This window comes from Orycteropus afer, unplaced genomic scaffold (genome assembly GCF_000298275.1).
Source record: "Orycteropus afer afer isolate SDZICR_OR568_19922 unplaced genomic scaffold, OryAfe1.0 scaffold00017, whole genome shotgun sequence".
Taxonomy (NCBI): Eukaryota; Metazoa; Chordata; class Mammalia; order Tubulidentata; family Orycteropodidae; genus Orycteropus; species Orycteropus afer.
In genome coordinates this window covers 6,288,380-6,303,806 of record NW_006921604.1, presented here as the reverse complement: position 1 = coordinate 6,303,806, position 15,427 = coordinate 6,288,380, and the positions used below count along the sequence as shown (strand labels likewise).

The following is a 15,427-nucleotide window of genomic DNA, read 5'->3' as shown; positions in this document are numbered from 1 at the left end:
TGGCCAAGAAGCTACCACAACCTTGCCCCTTGTCGGCTGTACTATACATCTGGACGCCAATATAATTTCTTGATTAAATGTGGAACATGAGAGAAAATAGAAGACTCAAGGATAACTCCAAGGTTATTCTGAACAATTAGTAAAATGGAGTTGCCATGAACTGAGAGGAAGACTATAGAAGCATATTTGGGGAATAGGGCAAAGAAGGGAAAATCAGGGCTCAATTTTGCATACACTAAACTTGAGATGCCTAGTAGTCATCTAACTAGAGCAAAAAGTTAGATACCTGAACCTAGAGTTTAGGGAAAAGTCCCAGTCTGGATATGTAAATTTGGAAATCATCAGCCCTGATGATTTGTTTAAAGCCTTGAGACTAGATGAGATCAACAAGGAAATAAGTATAGATAGAGATCTGAAAGCTGGGTTCTAAAACACTTCAAAAAATTAAAGAACAGGGAAGAGAAACTAATGAAAGAGACAAGGAATGTGCAACTAATGAGGCAGGAAGAAAACCAGGAGAATGTGGTATCCTAAGAGCCAAGTGAAGAAAACTGTTTCAGGGGAGGGAAGAGTCATGAACTATGCCAAACACAGCTGATAGGTCACATTAGACGAGGCACAAAACTGATGATTGCATGTAGCAACACAGCTTACTGGTAATCTTGACAAGAGGTTTCATAGAGTAGTTATACACAAGAAACGCTAAATTATTGCCACGATGAGGGGAAAGAAATAGAAGGGGGGGGAATAGAGATAACAAGGAATAAATAAATAAACTACAAGAAGAACTTGATACCCCGATGGCTTCCCACAAGCTGAAGAGTATAATTAACACAACTCTCACGTGAGGTTAAACAAATAAAAGAAAATGAAAATAGAAAGGAAGGAGGTTAGAAACAATTTTAGAGACAGAATCAAGAGAACTCGGAACTATCTGGAAGTAGGAAAAGAGTGGAGCTTGGGAAAAAGAAAACAAATAGGAAGCACCAAAGGAGCAATTCAGATTATCTGAAGGGAAAACCCAAGTAGGGAATTAGAGACACTCTTCAAATACTCTTAATTTTCTTTCTCCAATTTCTCTTGCCTTAGACATAATGTATCCATTCATTCAACAGGCAGTTACTGAGCTAAAAAACATCTTCTGCCCCTATTCCTCAACTCCCACTCATTTTTCAATCCCCTTTGACCAGACTCCTATCCCCACCACTGCACCAAAACTGCTTGTATGGCAAACCAAAAAGACCCACTGCCATTGGGTCAATTCCAACTCACAGTAATCCTGTAGAATAGAGTAGAATTGCCCTATAGGGTTTCTAAGGCTGTAAAATCTTTACAGAAGCAGACTGTCCTATCTTTCTCCTGCAGAGCAGCTGGAAGGTTCAAACCACCAACTTCTTGGTTAGCAGCCCAATGCTTTAACAACTGCACCACCAAAGCTTTTGTGGCAATTACCTAAAATTCCCATGTTGCCAAATCCAACTTGATCCCTTCTCAGGCATCTGTCTTGAACTCCAGCAACATTTGAAACAATTGACAGCCCTTTTTCTCTGAAACACTCGGCTTCTAGGATACCAGTCTCTTATTTTTTCCAGATTCTCCCTCTCTACCCAGCTTCTAAAGGTTGGTTCTGGGAGTTTTCTCTACAATGTCCTGTTAGTGATTCATCTGTTCCCATGGTTTTAAACACACTCTATATGATGATGATGTCCTGACTTATTTCTTACTCCATTTCCCTGAGTGGCCCCTATCTCTTCTCTGAATGTCAGACTCTTAGCCAAGTGATTGACCCTTCCTCTGGTGTCTCAGGCGTATCACACTTAACATGTCCAAAACATAATCAAAATTTCAAATCTCTTACCAAGGCCTGCAAGGTCCTGCCTACCTAACCAATCTCACTATCCTTAGTCACAATGTTCTGGAAAGTTATGAACCCAAGCAGGCCCTTTCTCACCTCCTTCTGCCTGGAAATCTTCCCCAATCTTTGTTTAAAGCTCTTCCTTGCAACTTCTAAATGAGGCTCCACAGTCTATCTTCAATCACAGTGCTCAGCCCCAGTCTGTAGTTATGTCATTTGTTTGTTGTTAGTTCATTTGTTTATTGATATATATATATAAGCTCCAAAAGGATAGAGATCTCATCTGATTTGTTCTCTGCACCTTGCAGAATCTGGCCCCAAATCCATTTAGTTCCGTGGAGTCGCGACTCAGCAACCGTACAGGGTAGGGGAGAACTGCCCCACGGGGTTTCCAAGACTGTAATCTTTACCAAAGCAGACTGTCACATCTTTCTCTTGGGGAGCGACTGGGGAGTTCCAACTGCCGAACTTTCTGTCAACCCAGGCTTAACCACAGCACCACCAGTACTCCTGGCCCATGTGTGCATTTATTTTCGCATTCATTCAAAACATGCATGTGAAACACGCAGCGGTAATCAATCATAAAGCTTCCACAGCCCCGAAACTAAAGTCCATGCCTGAAAAACTTTTTTAATGGAAACACCTGACACAAGTGGAAGCCCAGAAAAAAGGTGCTTCCATCAACACTAGGCCAGCCCTACGCGCGCCGGGCTGGAGCCGAAGCCGCGTTCTGATTGGCCGAGAGAACTGAGCTACACCCCGCGGATGCCCTCCGCTCCCCCGGAGCTCACCTCCCCCTCGGCCGGTGGGCCCAGAATTAAGTAGAGCCACATGCTCCGTTCAGGGGCCCTCCCCGCCCTGAAGCACTGCTTCGCCCTTGGACCTTCCTGCCGCTTCTCCCGCCCCTCCGGCCTCACCTGGGCATGGAGGTCCCATTTTGTCTTCCGTTTTACAGGAGCTGGTTTTAAATCGCGCGCGCGAAACTTCTAAACGCCGTAACGGCCGCGGTGACGTCATACTGGGGCGGGGCTGGTGGTGCGCCTGCGCAGACCGTCTTGGTTCATTGAATTTAAGGGGCGTCCATCATCTCCCAAGGGAGTTGCATGGGGATTCACTGCGTTGGAGTCGTTTTCGACTCATAGCGACCCCAGCTTGGGTTTCCGAGGCGGTATCTCTAGGAAGTAGATTGCCCACACTTCCCTCTGAGGATTGGATGGTCGAGTTTGAACCCCCAGTCTTCTGGTTAGTAGTCAAATGCTTTAGGCACTAAGCCACCAGAGCTCCCTTCATGACTATTAACCGAAAAAAAGCCAAACTCACTGCCATAGAAACAGTTTGACTCATAGCGACCCCTCCTTGGGTTTCCCAGGTGGTACCTCTACGGATATAAATCCCAATTTGCCTTCCAAGGAGTGGCTGGTGGGTTTGAACCGCCAGCCTGGTTAGCAGTCAAATGCCTTAGGCACTAGGCCACCAGAGCTCCCTCATGGGTTTAGAGGGCTGGAAATTAGTCTGATTGAAGGTACCTGACCCGGTGCTATGGGTGGGCTCTATAGCTTATACGATGTGCTTAAAACATGTGAAACTGCTCACTACAGATAGTAACTAAGCACAAGTAAGCTCATGCTTACCTTATTGGTTTTCCACCCCTTCTTGTTTTGAGGAGCTCTGGTGGCATAGTGCCTAAGGCATTTGACTGGTAACCAGGTTAGTGGGTTCAAACCCCCCAGCTGCTCCATGCAGGGAAAATGGGGCAATGTACCTCTGCAAAGGTTATGGGGGTTGTTGTGAGTTGGAATCCACTCCATGTCAGTGAGTTTGGTTTTCTTTTTAAGTCTTATTGTTTAGTATCCCAAACACCCTGAAACATCCCCTGCCACTAAATGCCAACTAATACTATCAGTGCTCCACAGTTCATTTTGGCAACCAAAAAGTACGTTTTTGTGGAAAACCACTTTTTAACTTTTTTGGTTTTTTGCACTAACTTGTTCTCACAGTGACCACCTTCAAATGTGTAATGTAAGGATAGAAAAAAGAAAAGAAGATTACATGTTCTTCATGTCTCTGAATGATTCCACCAGCCACCCAGGGACCCAATTGAGCATCATAGTCTTCATGCTCCCTCCTCCTTAATCTCCACACATAATCAAATATCAAGTTTTTTTTTTTTTTTTTTTTTTTACTTCTCTTCAATCCTTCTGAACCCCTTATTCCACATTACCTTCTCCACGTTGGTCTGCAGCAACTTTGATCCCCATTGGGCCACAGTGGTGTTTACCAAGTACAAATCTGACCTGTCACTCTCACTTCGTGTTCCCCTCCTCTCCATCCCATCCCTACTTCCTTCCGAAAATCTAAAACCTTTAAAGATTTCTGTTGCCCTGGAAACTCCCTGTAGCTTCACCAGTCTTTCACCAGGCCTCCCATTGCTCCCTGACCTCCAGCCATGGTCCTTCTTTCAGATTTGTCTTAAGACACCCTTCCACCACAGAGCTCTGCACATGTGATTTCCTCCACCTGGGTCCTTTTCTTCCTTATTTTCACCCAATTAGTTTCCATCAGGTTTCAGCTCATGTCACTTCCCCAAGGAGGCCTTCCCTGATACAGTCAAGTCTCCTTATTATGTTTTAGTACAACTTGTTACTATTGCAATTTTACATCTGTTGTGATTATTTCTTGTCTATCACCTCCATAGATTCTGTGAGGATACAGTTGTGTTTATTAGTCATCATTATTTTCCCAGGGCCTGCTTTTGGCCCTGGACATAACAAGCACTTAAATGTAAATCCTGGGTTAGTTTACTTAACCTTTCAGAGTCTCATTTTCTTCCCTATATTTAAAATGGGGGCGATGATATCCTCTTTGCTGGGCTTTATGACAATTAGGTAATAGATCAAGCTCCTAGTGAGCATGTAGGCTCCATGAGTGCCAGGATCCCTGCCATCTCACTAGTCCATTCTCTTTGTGCTGAGAGCATTTGAGGGAGGAGGGTGGAACATACTGTGATATTCGGCATTCCATGTGTGCTCTGAATAACGGCAGTGGGGTTGGGAGAGTGGTAGGTGGAAATGAAATCAAGAGCCTCTGAAGAACAAGCGTGATACTCCTTCCTGGTACAGTAAGGGTACAGTTGACCCACTAGATGGAGGCATAAGGCTGTTCTGTGAAGATATGGAGCCTCCTGAGATGACTGTTGAGTCCCTTGGTGGTACAAAACGTTAAGGTTGCTAACTGAAAGTACCTTGGAAGCAAGCCCTGGCGATCTACTTCCAAAAAAATCAGCTATTGCCCTATGGCATATGATTTATTTTCACTTTAATAAAATAAGAAAACTCTATGGAGCACAATTCCACTCTGACTCACATGGGGTCCTCATAAGTTAGACTGATGGCAACTGGTTTGGTTTGGGGGCTGATTGTTTGGGGCAACGGGGAGCAGGGACAGTGGGCCGAGCCAGCTCCACCCCCAGTCTCTGTGGGCCAGGCCCGCCCAGTGCAGGCTAATCTTTCACCTTCTGCTCTGAATGCCATCTTTGTTTCTTGGGTTAGGGCTTCAGAGAATGCCAAAAGATTGAATGATTTATCAGTGGTATGCAAAGCTCAATTCCTCTATACAAAAATAAAGTAACAGGGGGCCACTCCCCCACTTTACATCTGCCAGAAAAGCAGTGCTGGATCCATTCCCCTCCTCCATTTTACTCCTCACTGGGAATTCTTCTTCCCCAAAATAAATTGGAAACATCCTTAGTTTAGGTTACAGTTAGTTTCATCATTTGGCTACTTGGACAGCAATCTTTTGACTTCAAATGTGTCCTGACCATCTAGCCTACAGCTGACTTATATCATAATGTACTTAATGATATAAGCTATAAAGTCACCCACCGTGAGGCTCAACGGACTCATACTTGAAAATGGCTTTCCATTCATTCTGGTCTCTGTGCAAATAACTGTAATTTTTGTGTGTGATATGCAATGCCTGACCTCCTAAAGACTGGGACAAGAACCAACAATTCATGTCTTCTAGAATTTCCAAACAATAACATACCACCCTTTATCTTAGACTATAGTACTTTTTTCCTTTGCAAAAAATGTTAACCCCTTCCATTTCATTTTATTTCTAAGCCCACTCTGAAAGGTTGCTAAAGCACATTGTTCCTTTGGCTCTGCCACTTACTGTGTGACCTAGAGCAAGCTGCATTCCCTTTCTGTGCTTCGTAAGTTTCCTCATATGTAAAATGGAGATGATAAAGTGCCCACTTCATGAGTTTGTAGTGTGAGACTTAAATGAGTTACCAGACGTAAAGCACCCCTATTGGCAGTGCTCAAGGAGCTCTGGTGGTGTAGTGCCTAAGGCATTTGATTGCTAACCAGAAGGTCGGCGGTTCAAACCCACCAGCCACTCTACAGAAGGAAGATTGGGCAATCTACTTCCATAAATATTTACCACCTTGGAAACCCAGAGAAGGTCACTACAAGTCAGAATTGACTCAATGGCAGAGAGTTTGGTTTTTTGGTTTTATTGGCAGCGCCCAATGAACACTTAAGTAACCCCATTGCTATCATTGCTGGTATATCCTGGATGCTAGCCAGGTTTGTTTTGGAACAAAGTTTAGCTTCCTAAATATCTGGAGAGGTTTCCTCTTTAATTGTGAGCATGTTCCCAGAACACTGTAGCTCTGTTCTTCCCATTACTACTTGTTTGTTTTTTTCTACTTTCTTGCACCCTCTGCTCCACCCAAGCTGACTGTTCCCTTTGTAGTCTTTTACACACTCATAACTTTACATTTTTCTTCTATTAGACTAGAAACAACCACACAGTCCTAGAACATCACACCACCTTCTTTCTACCTGAGCCACCTTATGTCTTCTAGAGCTTATGCATTTGTTTGTAGCCACTAAGATCTTCTGACTTGGGTACCAGGCAAACAACCTATATGTTCCTTAGCAGTTTTAATTATTCATTCCTGGCTACTGGCCATACCACTGCGAAACCACAAGGCAGCCTGGTTCAAGGCACATTGAGAAATGCCAGGCTATACTGCATACAGCTACTCAAAGAAACCTGAAATTCTTGGGAACAGACATGTATGTGTTGCTGCACAGATTCCAATCTGACAGAAAATAGCCTCCTTTATTGATTTGAAACTAAAGCATCAGCAAGTTCTTTGCTAAACGAAAAGCAGGCTGATGGTTGCTGAAACACGAAAATCACACCATCACTGCACCTTAACATGAAAGCAGTACCTGGTGGGTGCCACCAGGTGACATGGAAGCACAGCACAGTGATTGTGGAGCAGGACATCTGAACACTGGCTGGCACCAGCTTCCAGAACACTTTCAATTTATCTTTGCTTGGGGGAGGGCGGGTGTTGATTCTAGAACTGAAGCTCAGAAAGGCCCTATCTGATCCCCCTAAGGTTAAGCTAAATGTGAGGCCAGGTTCTCCTCTCCAGCAGATCTTCCTGTCAGTGCTGAGTAGCAACAGCATTAATATTTCCAACAACCACACCCACAACTATAGTTGCATTTCTTAACCCTCCTCCTCAGGATGCCCAAGGTTTTGAAAGGGAAAAATATATCAGTCCTATCTCTAGAATCACTACTCTGTAGAGCCTGCTGCTTCACAGCCCCTTCCTGTCCAACCCTGGCAATCAGCCTAGACGGTGATGAGCCTGCTTTTGAAAACGGCAAACACAGTTCAAATAATCCCTTTTCTTCTCTAAACAGAGAAGACAAAGGTATTGCCAGACTGAGAAAAAGCACAGTTATAGATGGCAGCAAAACCTTCTTTAACAAGCAGGTAGTTGCCCCTCAGAAACAAAATAATTGCTCATGTTAGAGTTTAACTAAAAACTCACTGCTGTCAAGTCAGATCTGACTCATAGTGACACCTCCTTGGGTTTCTGAGGCAGTATCACTACGGAAGTAGATTGCCTTACCTTCCTTCCAAGTAGTGGCTGGTGGGTTTGAACCGTCAGCCTTCTGGTTAGCAGTCAAATGCCTCAGGCACTATGCCACCAGACGGTTTAGACTCCTCAAAAAGATTGTCCTTGTTAAGGGCTTTTTATTGTTGCTTCCAGGCACTGTAAAGGTTATCAGATGTTGGCTATTGTAGTAAATACATCACCTCAGTTATGGGACAGGTCATTATTAATATTTTTTAAAGTATTTTTTAATATTTGTTCGAAAATCCATGCTAAGAAATTATTTGGGTAGTATTGGAGTTTTTTCAGATGCATAAAAATAGCTATATTATCATATAAAAATAGGGTTAAACTAAGAAAATGGAAAACCAGCATCTTGTTATATTTTTAAATAGTGAAGGTCTGAAAAATTACATTCTAAAATACGTGAAGTTGCCATTACAGTATGTGATTGGGATGAAATGATGTGCCATCAACTTTGATCTGAATTAAACCAAGAGTTCACCAAGGAAACCAGTTTACAACGAACATGCTGGGAGTCACTCACAAACGGGAATAAGTTGAAATGGAGGTATTTTCTGGTTCTCTTTCACGTCCAGTGTTACACAGCTTCTCAGGCCCCCTTCTGAATGTCAGTTCTTTACCAGTAAAACCCTCCCATAATATCTGTTTCTCTGAAAGTTGAGTCAAGAGAAGAAAACCTCATTAGAATCACCCTAAATTAGGTCTACAGACTGCACCTTCATCCTCATTACTGCCTCACACACTCATTAAGTGTCTTCATCTATAATAGAGGGCAAGGTGAAGGTCATATGTACTGCCAATAAGATCTAAAAATTAAACTCCTTTGCAGCCTGAGGAATCAGAAATATCTGTTCTCCTTTTTTAATAGCCTTCACATTAATGTGCTCCAGCCGATGGAGCACTAGGCAGAGCTTTCACCTGGGTCAGGAGGCTGTGGAACTCTTCTACTGCCTGTGAATGTGCCATAGGGTTTAGCACGAGGTGCTGGAAGAGATTGACAGGCTCAGCATTCCTAAATGTCTTTGGGATGGGAATGGTCAGGGGCAGGAAGTTGTTCCCAATGAGGAAATGATGGAGGGACCGTTGCTGGAGGCCACGGCCCAAGAACCAGAGGATGTCTTGGAGCCGCTGAGAGAGCATATTGTGCTGCCAGTCTGTTAGGGGCAGCCGTAGCAACAGGTGCATGAGGGCTGTTTTAAAGTGGTAAGAGGTGAGGACAGGGCAAGATGCCCCATGGGGTAAGTTCTGAAGGTCCCGGAGAGTTAAAATGATCTGGAGGCACTTGAGGTGACAGGTGTTCTCTGGAGCAAAACGCCCTACCAGTTTCAGGAACAAGTGCTCACAGGCTGCAAAGGACTCAGGCCAGCTCACACTGTTGAGCTGTTCCTGGTCAGGAGCCTGACTCACCAGGTAGACCAAGGTGTCTTCCCGTTGTACCCCCAGGACCAAGCTGAGTGAGAGATGGCGGCCTGAGCGGTAGTCCAGCCTGAGGTTGCAGCAGGTGGCAGAGGGTGGGAGGCTGAGCTTAAAGTCATACTTGTGGGCCACAAGGGCCCAGGCATTGTCCACCATGTTCCGGAACCACTGTATGGTCTTGTACACATCCAGGTGTGAGCCAGTGCAGAGGGACGCCTTGATGGAGCTGTTATACTTCCTTGGGACAGCCAGGTGGTCCTTGTTGTGGTGCACCAGGCAGAGCACATCACCCAGGAGCTTCTCACACTTACACATGCACTCCAGCTCCACCAGCACACAACCACAGCGTCGGCCCAGGCCAGGATCCTTCATCTCTAGGACAAACATAGAGCCCTGAGGGGGGACTATGGGCACTAGGATATCAAACTTCTGGGTCTCATGGCGAGTTCCCCATTTCTCGAAGGCAGCCCCAATGCCCAGGCAGTCTTCCAACTGCAAGTGAGCCTCCCGACGGCTGAGCATCCGACAGGCCTCAATCAGGTCATCCACAAAGCTCTCCACGAACTCACAGGTGCAGGACAGGTCACGGATGGCATTTTGGACATAGTGTTCATAAAAGGATTCCAGCGCCTCCAGTGAGGGGAAGTCAGTGAGCCAGCTGCAGGAAGTGATGGGCACAACACGGACTTCCGCCTCCTCCTCATCACTGCTGGAATCAAAGGCTGGCTCATGCTGCATGTTCTGTCGCAGGAGCTCAAAGAGGAGAAAAAGGCAAAAGAGGCCAACATTCCACAGGTTTCCCAGCATCCAGCCCAGAGGCCCCTCTTGGCCGTCACTCTGGAAGGGCCACCCCATGTCTTTCTTCCCCAGCACTAACTGGTCAGTAGATGTTTCTCCTTTCCAGAAGTTCTCTGCCTTCTGCCTCTGCTCAGCTGCTCGCTTTCTCTCTTCAAACTCTATCTCTAATTGGCGCATCTCCTCACTCATTCGCTTTTCCAACTGCCGACTTCTGGCTAGGGTGTCCAGGTCCATCCGGTCACTGACCATCAAGGGGTGGTGAACAACATACATCACTGCCAAGAACAGCAGGCTTATCACAGCCATGGAGGCCTCTGCATCTGGAGAAGTAGGAAGGTGAGGAGTCAGTGCTGATCTTCTGAATACATCTGCTCTCCAGTACATATATTCCCCTAGAGTCCTGTAACCCTGAATCATGGGAGGCAACTACTCAGGAGGGACAGCTCACAGAGCTGGGACTGGACAGTGCAAGTTGGTCTGCCCAGGAGGAGGTTTGGGAGAAAGGAGACAGCAAATATGCCACTCTGTCTCTCTATTGCGTTCCATCCACATGGTTTGGGTGGTATTTATGCCTTCGGAGTATGGACGAGGAGAGGGACCTTTGTGTTAAGGTAGCCTCACCCAACTCATCTATTCACCAAGGACACCATATATGCCCTGTTGATCCCAGGGGCTCCATTCCACAGGCAGAAAGCACTGAAGCTGCCTGGGTGTTTCCTCTCTCCAGGCAACCAACCCCAGGCTCCAGCTATACTATCCCACTTCCTCTGTGACTTCACAATCCTCATTCTGTTAACTCTGTGTCATCAAACCACTAGGCCTCTCCCTCTCCGACTTGCCCAAAGGCCAAACTCCCACTGGGCATCAGGGAGACACAGTGCTGCCTGCCACCTCTCCAATGCTTGCTACTCTGCTCCCACGCAGGAGGCTGCCAGGTGCCCCATCCCCCAGCCAGACGCAGAGGTAGGCACAACTCCACCTCTCAGGCCAGGAAACTGAAGAACTCGGTGCCCAAGCCCCACCTGACAGAGCAGTAGCTCTTTCCTCTGCCTCCTCACCAGAGCATAAGGAGGGTATGGGGTATGGCAGATATGGCACGTGAGCTACTTAAAGGTCGCCAATGAGCGGTTCCTATTCGCCATAGCCGTTTCCATCGCCAGCTGTGAAAGCGCATTCAACAATTTAAAACTAATCGCCATAGATGCTATTTCCTGTAGATATGCCTCTGCTCCCCACCCACGAGGAGACCTGAAGTTTCTTGCTTCCATCCCATTAGTTCACAAGCTATTGGGCTTATCGAGATTAATGAAGGGCTGCGCTGTGCGGAAGCTGGAGGGGGGGGGGGCTCGCCTTTTCTTTGGAACGTGGCTTTGCTTAGTCTTACCGCCCCTCCAAAAGCCCGGTTAAAATGTACACGGGACCTTGGAGGTTTGGGCTCAAAGTGGGAAGCTCCCCCATTCATAACTTCCCCAAATTCCATTGTACTCTCAACCATCTGCCCAGACCAAGCCTCCTGAGTCAAGGGCCCAGTCCTCCTCCAGCTTTCTCTCTAGATCCCGGGCCAGGTTATTTACTCACCGTTGGGGTTAGCAGGAACCTGGTCTTAAAGAGACAGCGCGGCCTGACCATCCACGCCTTTTTCCCGGCGGGGTGGGAACTCCCAGTTCATGGCTAGGTCCGCCTGCCAGAACAGTCCCGCTCCCCTTTCCCGGGGAACACACCATGTTACCGCGTGTGTCTGTGCGTCCAGGTCTAGCAGCGCCGCCACCTCAAGTCTCCCTGCAACCCCCACGGTGCGGTGGCGTTCTGAGGGCGCTCGCTGCCACAGCAGTCTCCCGCCGTCTGGGCTCCTCCCAGCCCCGCCCCGTGGCCGAGACAAGCTCCTCCTGCCCAAACCTAAGCAGCAGAGCTTGGAGGGAGAGCAAAAACCTGGAGCCCGGTGACCCTCGCACCCACTTTCACCGGTTTGTAGTGAGAGCAGAGGGGCACAGACTCGTACTGAGGGACGCTAATGATTCAGCTGCTCAGCGTCGCTTGGATGGCACAAGGGGGCACGCCTCTGCCGTTATCAGCTTCACTCAGCTCAGCTCAGGCCAATATTCTTACTGGGAATTTAGGTGTGAAGATGATGGCAAAACTAGGAATTGGCAGGGGACAAATTATTCCCATTTAGGGCTGGCCCTGAGAAAAATAGGATAGGAGAGGAAAGGTGTTTTCAGCACCCTTAATATGCCTCACTCCCTCCCACACCTGGTTTTTAGGAGTCTCTCCCCCGAGGCTTTCTCCCATCAAAGTGATTTTAATGAAAGGACCAGACACACACAAAGAAGACCTGGCTTGAGGCCCAACTGGCCACTCGCTAGTCTTATGGGAATGAGAATTTTAAACCTACAGGGTAGCTCTTAGGATGAAATGGGTGTTTAAGAAAGAACTTTATAAAGTAAGGACAAGCAAACAAGGGGTTATTGATATTATGAGAAACAAAGCTTAATTGACAATGAAACGAGGCGCATAGCTTTAAACCAGTCACGGAATTTCAGATTCTGAGGTAGATTTTTCTTTGACTTTGAGTCCTCCCAGTGCCTCAAAAAGTACTTAAAATTTATCTGCTCACCTTTCCTACACATTAGGCCCACTGACCATCCAAGGTAAACATTCGTCTTCTCTGATAGCCCTGGCCTTGTGTGATACTCTTCCCCCAAAACTCCCATTCTTTATAGTTTGCCCTAAGTGTGGAATGTAGAAGAGAAGCTCTAAAGAAGCCTCAGATGGCAGAGATGTCTGAGAACAAGAGTCATGATATGTATTAATTACACGAGGCCTTTCTTTTTAAGTGGGGTCCCTGGGTGATGAACAATTAACACACAACTGGAGGTTCCACCCTGAAGTGCCTCAGAAAAAAAGGCCCAGTGATCTACTTCCAAAAAATCAGCCATTGAAAACCTTACAGAACATTTTGATCAAAGATTCTATAGAAGAATCCCAATCAAAAGGGGAAAATGCAGAACAGAATTCCAAATTCTCATGGAATCCAGACTTTCTGGAGGCAAGGGGTCTGCATGAATCATGAAACTATTGCCTTGAAACCAAAAATATCCCCTGAAGTCTTCTTAAAATCAAACTTACTTAAAAAGTCTGCCTTGAGCTTTATACTCTTTTGGGACTAAAGTGACAAGAACAACCTGAAAGATTAGATACAAACCCGAAGGGGCAGTGAATTTATGTTAATTGAGGAGGAACAACTGAGAAGAGGAGGATGAGAATGGTTACACAGTTCAAAGAATGTAATCAGTATCACTAAGTTATATATGTTGAAATTGTTGAATTCATATATGTTTTGCTATATATATTCTCAACAACAAAATAAAATATAAAAAAAGAAAATTTCATGGAGCTGATTTCTACTCTGACACACATGGGATCACCATGAATTGGAATTAACTCAAAGGCAACTAGTTTGGTTTTGGTTTTATCATCAAATAGTTATTTTCAAACAGAGATTGGCAAACTACAGCCTGCAGGCCAAATCTAGCCTGAGCTAAAAATGATTTTTGTATTTTGAAATGCTTGAGAAAAAATAAATCATCTTTTGTAACCTATGGAAATTATATAAAATCCAAATTTCAGTATCCATAAATAGTTTTATCACAACATAGCCACACTCACTCCTTTGCATATGGCTGCTTTCCCACTGCAGCAGCAGAGTTGAATACTTGCAGCCGACTATATGTGGCCCACTCATCAATACGAACTGCTCAGCAAACTACAAAACACAGTGACACATTTATGACTTAACGATGTTTCCAGTGCTATGCATCACTATACAACATTGTTTTGTTTTGTTTTGTTTTTAAACAAGCATATACCAATCATGTCAAAACAAGAAAAGAAATGTCAACTTTGAGTATCAAACTTTGAAGGCACAGTGAGATGTGGATTATTTTGCCTTTGAAATAGAGGACAAAGTATTGTGTTTATTATGTTATATTATTATAGCTGTGCTAAAAGGATATAATATAGGTTGACTTTATCCAATTAAAGTGATTAAAGCTCTTGGCTGCCAACAGAAAAGGTTGGTTGTTCGAACCCACAAAGCACTTTTTAGGAGAAAGATGTGGCAGTCTACTTCTGTAAAGATTTACAGCTTTGGAAACCCTATGGGACAGTTCTGCTTTGTATTATAGGGTTGCTATGAGTTAGAATTGACTAGATAGCAATAGATTTGGTTTGGTTTGGTTTGGTTACCAGATTAAGCAAACGATCATCGTGATGTTCCTAATTCAGGAAAGCAACAGTCAGAGAAAAACTAGAAAATTTAAAACAGACTTTCTCACCATAGCAAAATTTCTTGACAAAAGTGAAAATGAGGCTGCAACCATACTGTGTTTGGGTGGCTCATTTGTTAGCCAACCACGGAGAGCTGTTTACCAATGGTGAATTAGGTGAAGTGTCTGATGTATCCAAAGAGATAACCTTGTTTAAGATAATTAGCCTTCTGGTGAGAACAGTTGCTGAAAGACTTGAGAACATTGGGAGAAACATCAACAGTCAATTAAAAAAAAAAAAAGGCAAAGGATTTCTGAATGTTTTCCTTGGCTCTTGATGAGTTGACAGATATTGCCCATACTGTTCAGTTGTTGTTTATTTAAGGAGTCTATGTAAAGCTTGAAAAAACTTGTCTCTGTGAATAGTTTGCATGGAACAACTATGTTGTTGTTATTAGGTGCTGTAAAGTCAGCTCCAACTCATAGTGACCCTATGTACAACAGAATGAAACACTGCCTGGTCCCACATCAGCCTCACAGTCCTTGTTATACCTGAGCCCACAGTCACTGTGTCAATCCATCTCATTGAGGGCCTTCCCCTTTTTTGTTGATCCTCCACTTTACCAAACATGATATCCCTTTACGTTCTGATAACATGACCAAAGTAGATGAGATGAAATCTGGCCATTCTCACTTCCAAGGGCCACTCTGGCTGCACTTCTTCCCAGATAGATCTAGATAGTTCTTCTGGCAGTCCATGAGACTTTCAGTATTCTTCGCCAACACCACAACTCAAAGCATCAACTCTTCTTCAGCCTTTCTTATTCATTGCCCAACTCTCACATGATATGAGGCATATGAGGAACAGTCACAAGCAAGAATATTTCAAAGAAGTTGAGGAAACACTCAACTGGAATCTACTAAGATGTGCTATGAGTGATGATATAAAATTATGTAGAACAGAAAAAAGGCTTAGTTGGACAAATTTACAAAGCTTGTGAAAATGAAAGATATTTAAAGCCTATATCATTCATTGCATAATTCATCAGTAGGTACGTTGTGGAAAAGATTTGAATCTATCACATATTAGTAAACCAGTAGTGTCAACAGTGAATTTTGTTTACTCTCATGGAATTTTTTTTTTTT

At 44.8% G+C, this 15,427-nt stretch overlaps 1 protein-coding gene across 1 annotated transcript; it reads right to left on the bottom strand.

Annotated features, from left to right (window-relative positions):
- Nucleotides 1-8,678: 8,678 nt before the first annotated feature.
- ITPRIPL1 (ITPRIP like 1) lies at nucleotides 8,679-11,404 on the bottom strand. Its single transcript, XM_042783525.1, has 2 exons — nucleotides 11,311-11,404; nucleotides 8,679-10,333 (listed from the first exon to the last, which is right to left on the bottom strand). The coding sequence occupies exon 2, from the start codon at nucleotides 10,320-10,322 to the stop codon at nucleotides 8,679-8,681; it is 1,644 nt and encodes a 547-aa protein (XP_042639459.1). The 5' UTR covers nucleotides 10,323-10,333; nucleotides 11,311-11,404.
- Nucleotides 11,405-15,427: the final 4,023 nt, after the last annotated feature.